The 10644-nt window shown below is 28.2% G+C and overlaps 2 protein-coding genes across 2 annotated transcripts; one reads left to right on the top strand and one right to left on the bottom strand.

The window, feature by feature from the left end:
• Positions 1-782: 782 nt before the first annotated feature.
• On the bottom strand, positions 783-5966 carry LOC100215890 (acidic mammalian chitinase). Its single transcript, XM_065806873.1, has 5 exons — positions 5846-5966; positions 4519-4678; positions 1844-2079; positions 1206-1565; positions 783-1122 (listed from the first exon to the last, which is right to left on the bottom strand). The coding sequence occupies exons 1-5, from the start codon at positions 5931-5933 to the stop codon at positions 824-826; spliced, it is 1143 nt and encodes a 380-aa protein (XP_065662945.1). The 5' UTR covers positions 5934-5966; the 3' UTR covers positions 783-823.
• A 2453-nt stretch (positions 5967-8419) lies between these two features.
• On the top strand, positions 8420-9052 carry LOC136085556 (uncharacterized). The gene has a single exon (XM_065806872.1). It carries the CDS (start codon positions 8420-8422, stop codon positions 9050-9052), a length of 633 nt encoding a protein of 210 aa, XP_065662944.1.
• The last annotated feature ends 1592 nt before the right edge of the window (positions 9053-10644 follow it).

The raw sequence follows: 10644 nt of genomic DNA, 5'->3' as shown, positions 1-10644 counted from the left end.
TTTTTAATTTTTGGGACAGATATTGACTAAGATACAGGCGTTTTTCGAAACGTTCGTCATCTTGCCCCATGTTCCCCTAAATTTAATAGTTCAGTAAACTAAAGATTGACAGGTATGTTTCTATATAAATCTTCTGCAGACCTGTCAATTCTTAGTTTACTGAACTATTAAATTTAAATTAAAAAATTTATTTTCTACTTTTTAGTACAAATAAGATTATATTTTTTAGCAAATGTTTTTGCTATATTTTATTAATGATGAAAACAACTTTAAAAAATATATATTTTTTTTTATATCGCGAGAAAAATAATACAAACAGTCACACACATCAACATACACGATCAACATCTTTTGAATTAATAAAATTTTGAATTAGTGATTTTGGTCGAAATAAAATCAAATAAATTGCACCTCCTTAAAAAATATTTTATGTTTGTTTTAGCAGAAAGCTACGTCTTCTTCCTTGTCATTAAAAACTTGTGTTCAATTTCACAATATTGAGAAATAAATCAATATGTAAGCATAAGTTTAATCTTTGGTTGAAATAAATAAGTTATTTTTGGGAGGCTTTAAGTTAACAAACCCGTAGCAACCGGGGAGTCAGCAGGGGCATTCCCCCCTTCCTCCCACCTTTCCTCAATAATAATAAGTTATTTTTGGGAGGTTTTAAGTTAATGAGTGAAATTATTGTTTACAGCCTTTTTTTATATGACAAATCAAATAATATCAGTTCTATATTAAATTGTGCATAATATTTATTCATAATTAAATACATTTCTAATCAATATCTATGTCAAGAGTTTGTAGGAGCATGTAAAAAAACTTAACAAGCGCACGCGCAGACTGGACATACTCCCTTTGGGCAATTAATAAAACACCATATATCCATTCCTGGATATCCTTTCCAAAGCCCTACGGCGTAGCATTTTCCATTATATATCGGCTTTGGTATTACGATCTCTCCTGAACGAGTTTCTTCTGGAATTAAATTTTCAGTTTTAATTTTACCACCTAAAGCAGTTTTTACCGCCGATAACAAAGGATATCGTCCTTGTCCGCATTGTTTACCATTGAAATCATCCATATCTAACGCCCAAAACATTGCGCCGGCTAAGTTTTTATCTAAGAAAAAAAAATGGCTTTAAACTAAAAATTTAAACTTCAAATATAAATAGTTTGACATTTTATCAAAAAATTTGCAATACCTTTAATTATTTGGGATTTGTTTGTCAAGCTGATTGCATCGTCATAAGATACCCATACTGTTTTCTTATAGCCATAAGGAGCACCTGCTTTATTATTTTGAATAACAGTCAACCCCATTGAACAAATTTCGTAGTAAGCCAATAACCCTGCTTCTCTTGTAAATGCTCCTTTTGGAGCTAAATCATCTTTTTTGGAAATATCAATATCCACCGACAGTCCATGATCATCCTCATCTTCTAGATAAAAAGATCTTCCGTAAGTAGCTAGACCTAAAGTAATTTTGTTTGGAGGAAAACCTTTCTTAATCCAGTGTTCAACTGCATATTCAACTGTGTATTCTTTTCGCTTTGGAGATTTACCTACAAATTTAAAAAATAAATGCTTTAAAAAAAATAATTATTTATTGTATCTTTATTTTATTTGTTTCATTCAGTAGTTTATACTTTTACGAAAGCTTTAAGACAATTTTTACGCAATAATTTCAGAAATTATTCACCGCAGTGAAAAATCTTTAAGCAATTTTGATATTGAAGCTATAGAATAATTGTGACATATAACTAAAAATATATTCTTAAATATTTAATTATATTTAAAACAAATATTGAAATACATTTGTGTGGTATTTAAAAGTATTAACCTCCGTCATATTTTAGAGCAGCGTGATGTCCAGTCACTTTATCCCAAGTTCCATGTAGATCGTAAGCCATTATATGAAGCAAATGTAAATATTTACTTAATTCTTTAGGTTCATAACCAGCATCAACTACGTCGTACGCCGAAGCAACTGCAGCTGTTAAAAGCAAAGCCGGTTTTCCGCTTTCCAATGCATCTTTTTCAAATGCAACTGAAAGTTCTTTTACAAGAACGGTAAACCTCAAAAATGTAAAAATATTGTTTAAATTCATCATCTAATATCAAATTAAAGGTGCTAAAAACAAACAACACATTACGACTTTTTTTTATTAACTTACAATACTATTGAAACAATAGAAAAATTGCAACTAAATGAAATCAATACAAATAAAATAACATAAAATAAGATAACAATAATCACTGCAAATGACAAAAATAATAAAAAACATTTCTACGATACTTTGAAATATAGCTTTTAAACATAATGATAAAAATTGTTATTTTCGAACAATCAGTAGAACAAGCAGCAGCTAACGCTGCGTACTACGGTGGCTATTCTCCCATTATACTATGTAATGCAGTAAATAAACGAAGACTTAAAAAATAGTTCTAGGTTTTTACCTAAAATTACTTTATATAATTTGCGCATTGTTGCAAAAAAATATATATAATATACTAAATATCCGTACTTAAATGTAAAATATATTCTTCAAAAAAATATTTGTACGTCCCTTTTTTTAAAGATTGAACAAACATCATAGCTTTAAGTTCTCTTGAGTCCTTAATACACGAAAGAAGGAGGGGAGGAAAGGGGGTTTGGGGAAACGTTTGTTAATTTTTGAAAAATTTCTCGACCCATCCTAAGTCTAATAAGAACCCTCCCTTCTTCCCCCTTCCTATTGTATTAGAGACTCGAGAGTATAGATATTAGAAATATTTGTTTTTCATTGTCAATAGCGTAAATGATCTCGTTTATTTAGGGTGGAATGCAAGAAGCGAACTTGAGTCAAGTTCGACTTGAACTTTACATTGTAACCAATAGCGGCAGAGTATTTTTTTGAGGGGAAAAGCCATACTCTGCTGCTATTGGTTACAATGTAAAGTTCAAGTCGAACTTGACTCAAGTTCGCTTCTTGCATTCCACCCTTACTGAGTGCGGTATTGGCGCTTTAACAATTGAATAAATCTTTGGTTCTTTGTCTGCTCACAGAAAGTTGTTTGTAGGAATAAAAAGTTGAATCTAATTGACTTATTATTTCTAATATATCGATTTTGGCAAAGTTGTTTGTCTCCATTATAATTTTTCATTATTATTTACAATTTATTTGTAGTTGACACATATACATACAAATAATAGCTCTATATAGACTTATCAAATTCAATTCAAAAAGCCGGTTATTTGATTGGTCAACATCTTAAGCATTATATTTAAAGCAGTTATAAAATCATCAGCAATTTTATTTGCTTTTGTCTTATGGAGCTATTTCCTCGTACAATAAAATATAATGATGGAAAAACTTCGTATGACAAATCTTTCAATCCAGCTTTTCAATTTAATTTTATACAAATTCAAAAAAAAATTGATTGATAAAAGGTGGAATTTATGTATATTTTTTGAAACAATTTAAAAGCTATTTTAATTAAAAAACTTTTCATAAAAATGTACATTTCAATTAATCGAAACCGAATCCTCGAAAATGTTTAGTTTGTTGAGTTTTGATTGATGTAACGGTTTTTATTTAATTTTGTTGAGTTTTGTATGATGCGATGGTTTTTATTTAATTTTCGTTTTGAAGTTTTAAAGTTTTATTGAAGTTTTTTAATTTTTTAAAGTTTTATTTTGTGTAATATTTTTGTATATATATTTATATGTTTACATATGTGCATTTATACACTATATATACACACACATTACACGCCTGTTTTGAAACATTAAGCTCTTATAAAAAGTTTTTAAAAAAAAGTTATACAAATTTCAGTCACAAATGATTTGCACTTTTCTTCCTGTTTTTTTATCAATACGCGACGTGATAATTATCTTGTTCTATTTTCACTTTTTGAAAAAATTGAGTTATTGATAGTGTCATGTATCTCAGAATAATGTATTTCTATTGTATTGAAACTTGAATTTTAAGTAAAAAAGTTGTGGAGAAAACTTAAGTTATAAAAATGTTTTTATATGCCGTCTGTGTTTTTTGGCTTACTATACAAACTATTATTTGCTGTCAGCAATAATATTGAATTTTTTGCCTAAAACTATTTGCCAACAAAAAAAAAAAGAAAAAGTGTTAAATTTTGCTCTCAAAATTTATAAAAAGGTTTATAAATTAAAGTCTTAAATTTAAGTAAAAAATTTATTTAGCGCCTAACTTTGATAAAACTACAAGAAAGAAAAAAAAAGATCTCCTACTTCTATTTTTATAATAAATGCAAACCGAACATGTTACACAGATTTTTCAAGACTAAACTTTACTATTTACAAAAAAAAATGTACCATACAGTGCTCAAAGAGTAAAAAGAGACAGCTAGCCCCGGTCTTCTTTTATTATCAAGACCCGAATAAATGGTTTTGGATATGTCTGTGACAAAAGTTTAAAATTATAAAAATAAATTGTAAAAAAATCCTTTATTTTAAATACTTTCAAAATAACAAAATCTATTCAAGATAATAATACTTACATCTGTTTATCTTTTGCCGGTGAATTCCCTCTTCCTCCCGGAAATTCCCAATCCAGATCAAAACCATCAAACTTATAGTTCCTGAGTAATTTCACAACCGATTTGACAAACTTTCCACGGTTTACATCGTTGTTTACCATTATTGAAAATGGCGAAGTTGCTTAAATATATAAAGAAAAGGTTTATTTTATTTTAAGTTTTATAAGGAGTAAAAATGATTTAAGATGCCAATAAAAACAGGCGCAGAGTTAGGTTTTCCAGCGTGGAGGTTTTAAAAAGGTTTGAACAATCCAATTATCGGTAGAGTATTTCAAATAAAATTGATGAATAACATTTTTAATATTTTGTATTAGTTAATTTTTACAAACAGCCTGACGTAATCATTTTAATAACATTTTATTAAAATTGATTGTCTGTTTTCAAATGAATATTTAACTAATTATAACCAAAATGAATTCAAACCCAATAAGTTATATTTTAAAAATTCATTTAGTTTACCAACGACTTGATTAGAGACCACAGCCTATAGGGCTTGAATGTCTTGATGTCGTACTTAAATTAAACTAAAATATATAAAAAACAACAAATTTGGTTTGGTTAAATATCAAAACTTCAGGATTTTTGACAGACCTTTATCATCGTAATCAATAATGGTCACGCATCATAGACTAAGTATTATATTCATGGCATTGATTGAAGGACATTGATTGGGCAAGTACAAAGAACTAGCATAAACTAAACTCTTAGGAACAGAAGTTTCTAACTCATATTTACATAAATTTTATTGATGTGAAAATTTAATTTAAAAACCAATAGTGAATCTTAATCATGGTTGTTAACTCAATCTTGAGTTTACTTTTATATTCACACTATTTTTAGTTAAAATATTTTACAGATATAATTCAAAATTGAATTTATTTAAAAGTTGATTTTATAAACCAAAAAGTAGTTAAAAATCATTTCGTTCTATTAGGTTCATCTAGTTTTTTTTATTAAATCAATTATGTAGCTTAATATAACTTATTAAGCTAAATAAAAGATTTAATTTAAAAAGTTTTAAATCAAGACAAATCGAATAACAAATTCCTTCCTAAATAATTAAATTATCTCTTCACATTTCCCACTAATAATTTGCATTAATAAAGTAAGCAATTAGATGAAAAGCAAAGCCTTTTTATCAAAGGTTTGTTAAAATATTAAAAAAAAATTTAAACCTGATAATATATGTAAATAATATTATTTGACGTAAAATAGTAAAAATAATCAATTCAAATTAGTTCATCATTTTAACAGATTGACAGTAAATATTATATTATAAACTACTTACTACCAGATTCATGTTTCCATCCACCTACTGCCAACAAAATAATTAATTTGGGATTAACTTTCTTCAAATCCATAATGCGTGCATACATTTTATCGTCATTCCACTCAAATAAGTCCAACTTTTTTTCTGAAAATTTTATTATATTGTAGTATATTATAACTAATTTACAATAGCAATAAATTTGTAAAGTAATCATGTTATACAACTTATTAATGGTATCTAGAATGCCATTTAAAACGCATAAATTAACAAAAAAAGGGCTTGGGACAAAATTTTTTATATCTTATACTAAAACATAATATGGATTTTTAAATCTGAGTTCTTGAGAAGATTGCTTCTTTTACAATTAGTTCTGGGCTAAGCTTTGAGACCTTGACGAGTTGCTTGCATTTTTACCGGATGCCCAATTAATTTAATTATAACTTTTAATATTTAGCTGCTAATATATTTTTTTTTTATAAGAAAATGCATTAAATATTAGTCTATCCATTTTTAATTATATTCATAAGTGTTTTTAAATATTTAATATAAGACATTTTTCTTTAGTTTTATAATTACCATTTTCGATTCTACTAAAAGCATATATAATATGACTACAAAGCGATACATCTACGTCTTCTGGGAAAAACTTCATGGGTGATGGTCTGTATTGTGCCCAGTTTGTGTAGTAACAAACCATGACGTAACCACACGTTGATAAATAAATATCAAAAGTAAGTACCAATTGAAAAAACTGTAAAACAATAAAAATAAATAACAAAATGCTTATTTTTTACACTTTATCTAAAACTTGTAGAAAATATAGAATTATGAAACACAAATCTTAAATAAATAAAAAAAGTCTTACTTTTGTCATTTAAAAAAAACGAGTTCTGCGAATTAAATATCTGTGACTTCAAAAAATCGCGAATAGCTAAGTATGAAACTTGGTAAAGGTTTATTTTTTATCTTGTTCGTTAAAGGTTTGTGTTTTAAATTAATTATGCTACTAAGCGACACAACAAAGCAGCAAAGTAAATTAATGCTTAAAATTTACCACAAGGAAGCCACCTAAAGTTCACCACTAAGTAACTTTAAAATTAAGTCCTACTAATAACATTTAAGCATTATTAACCTCCTAAATTAGTCAGCCTGTTAAAATAATTAAAAATGCATTTTTAATTCAGTTTTAACTTCTAAATGTATTAATAAAATGTGACATGATGTAATTAAAAAATGAAATTGTCTTTTTAATTAGTATTAACACAAATTATTTCTAATTAGACCGCAAAATAATTGTACTTAATTGTAACTTTTTTGAAAACATGAACAAGGTATTTACATGTATTTTATCTCATTGATTCCGTTAACAAATAGTGGACTTATTATTGCATTATGATTGCTTCTAAATTCTTAAAGTTACACACAATTAATTAAAAGCAAAATTTGGTTGTTTTTTTTTTAACACTATTTTCACTATAAAATTAAATAAACTTTTCTTTATGTTTCCATTTTTTAAATTGTATATAAGTGAAAAAAAAAACAAACAGTTTTCTGCTTTTATTAACATTTACGGAAACAAAAGTTTTTTGGCAAGTTTTTTACATTTTTTCTTTTTAATAATGGTTAAGTTTAACATAAAAAAAGTCCCTGCAAGCTATTGTAGAAAAGGTGACTTTCCACTTAAGAATTAGGAACTAAAACTACTGCTCAAAAGGAAACGTTCATCGACCGATGAAGTTTTGCCTTTAGAGAGGACTTATAGAATTAGATCACAAAACACACATTATAATTATATAAAGATAAACATCTAAAAGATATTGGAAAATATTTTTATACGAACTTAAATTTAATTTAGTTGCAGATATAAGTAGTTTTTAACAGGGCCATGGAGAGGATAAAAATGTGATGATGCAATTATCTTTTGGGCCCTTTACCCCCTCCCCTCCGCTTGTTATGTATATATATGATAGAAATGTTGTTAAATAGAATAATTTTGTTAAAGCAAGGTTGCCTTGCGTGTCTTTTTCTTCGCAAAATTACGTATTATAGTATCAAAGTCTATATGTATTGCAATATTAGACTCAAATCTAAGCCTAGCCAGGTTGTTAAGGCGATTCTGACTCATTGCAGACCTGAGGTAACTTTTAATAACTAGTTTGAGTAACTCTTTATTTTATCCATGTATAAAATAATACTAGCTTTGATATTTAAAAAAGTTTACTACTTATTTTGGCAAAGGCACACAGAACCGGTTACTAAATTATCTGAAACCTACCGCTGGTTCAAACCGTCAAAACCTTTTACTTAAACCACATACAACAAAAAAACTTTTTTTAAAATAAATATACATATATATATATATATATATATATATATATATATATATATATATATATATATATTATATATATATATATATATATATTATTTATGGGCCCTAGTGCGGCGCATCGATTGCACCCCCCTCTCATAGGGCCTGGTTTTCAATAACTTAGAATTTTTTTGTTTTATTAATATTTTTATATTGTTGAATTTGTTATTCAATTCTCTCTTGAATGATGTATTAAATGTTCTTAAATGTTTTATTTTCAGATGTCTATCGAACGTGAAAACATTCGTACGTCTATAATTTCCCTGTATCAGCAAAATAAACGTCAAATCGAAATTGTGCGTTTACTCAATGTCAGTAAATCTGTGGTGTCTAAAGCAATTAAACGTTTCATGGAGTTGGGCCACACTAAGGACCGTCCTCGTAGTGGAAGACCACGCACTGCCAACACTCCTACCAACCGCAAACTGATCCGAGACCGAATTCGACGAAATTTCCGCCGTTCAATGAGGCAAATGGCCAGAAAAATCGACATTGATGAGCACAGTGTCCGTCGTATTGTCAAAAAAGAACTTAAACTCAAGTCTTTAAAACTTCAAAAAACCCAACATCTAGATGACAAAAAATGCGAAACAAGAAAACAAAGATGTCAAAGATTGTTACGGGAGCGCGGTGCTCAATTTCAACGAAAAGTTCTTTTTACAGACAAAAAATTCTTCAGCGTTGAACAAGCCCACAATGTCCAAAATGATCGTGTACTTGCTTCAAGGTCTTCTGAGGCTAAAAAAAAAGGTCGTATAGTTTCACGCACCCAGAAGCCAGCTGGAGTGATGGTTTGGGACGGAGTGTCATTTTTGGGTAAAACAGAGCTTATTTTTGTCGAAAATGGAATCTAAATCAACGTCAACAACTATGTCACCGACATTCTTCAAGCCGTAGTGTTGCCTTGGATCCAACAAACCTATCCGAACCAAAATTGAATCTTTCAACAAGATTCTGCGCCAGCACATCGAGCAAGAGCGACGCAAGAATTTTGTAAAAACAATTTTCCGGCATTTTAGTTGCCTCAGCAATGAACGCCGTATTCGCCCGACTTGAACCCACTCGACTACGCCATTTGATGGATTATAGAGGCAAATATTTATTCTAAACCACACAAGTTGGTAGAGTTGTTGAAGCACAATTTGGTGAAAGCGTGGAGCAAAATTGACGAAAAAATGGTGTGCGCCGCAATTGATCAGTTCCCGCGGCGTCTCAGAGCTGTTATCAGAGCAAATGGAGGAATTTTTGAAAATGAACTTTTGTAATTAAAATTGCATATGTTTTTTGATGTTCTTAGGTTATTATATTTTTTTCGACTAATAAAATTGTAATACAATCCTTTATTAAAACGTTTCCGAACTTTTCCCGCTCCTTGTATATAATAATAAATATATATATATATATATATATATATATATATATATATATATATATATATATATATATATATATATATATATATATATATATATATATATATATATATATATATATATTAATTATATTTTATATAATATAATATATATATATATATATTTTTTTTTTTTAGGTGCCCCAAGAAGTCCTTACGGTCTTGTCACAGAACACCGCGGAAGTGCATTTAACCAGGAAGTTCACGCCTCCTTCCTTACCGTAACGCGAAAATTTGTCCAGAGCTCGTTTCGAACCTTGATCTCCTGCATATAGAGCAAGCGCTCTAACCACTGCGCCACGGCCGCACAAATATATATGAATGGATACATTGAAATAGATAAACAGAAATTGCGAGAAATATAACTTTCAGGTATAGAGCAACATGGGGAAGTTATGACTATGTTTCTTAACTCCTCAAAATGCGAAAGTTAATTTAAAAATAAACTTTACAAAAGCATAAGTTTGGACACATAAATATTGTTTGATAAAAATTAAAATCGATAGGTAAATATAAATTTAGTTTTACAAATAAATTTGACAAAAGAAAGTTATAAAAGAAAAAAGTTTGACGCTAAAAGTTAAAAATAAAGTAAATACAAAAAAAATTAATAAAATGTTCAAAAATCCGCCTCTATCTAACGATGGCACTTGCTTGACCAAACCTTTAGAGAAATCAATCTTATGTCCACAATAGTTTATATTAAATTATTTTCAGTTCTAATTATAAAAATAATGAATAAACAACTCTAATTAATAAATAATTACTATCAATAAACTTTAAAACAGCAACTTATAAAACTTGGATACATCCAAAAACGAAGTGTAATCGGTATTTTGTACTCGAAAAAAATGACGTGGTATTTTGTACTTGAAAAAAAAACCAACGGGTAACCACTACTGTTATTTAGTTAGTAATTAATAATAATAAATACTTAGTAACTGTAAATTATTTATTATATTAGTAGATTATCTAACATATTTGATAAATATACTAGATAATGTTGTTTTGGTTATAGTTACCTCTTGACTTTTA

This window comes from Hydra vulgaris, chromosome 09 (assembly GCF_038396675.1).
Source record: "Hydra vulgaris chromosome 09, alternate assembly HydraT2T_AEP".
NCBI lineage: Eukaryota > Metazoa > Cnidaria > Hydrozoa > Anthoathecata > Hydridae > Hydra > Hydra vulgaris.
The sequence above is the reverse complement of the archived record's forward strand: the minus strand, read 5'-3'. Positions and strand labels throughout refer to the sequence as shown.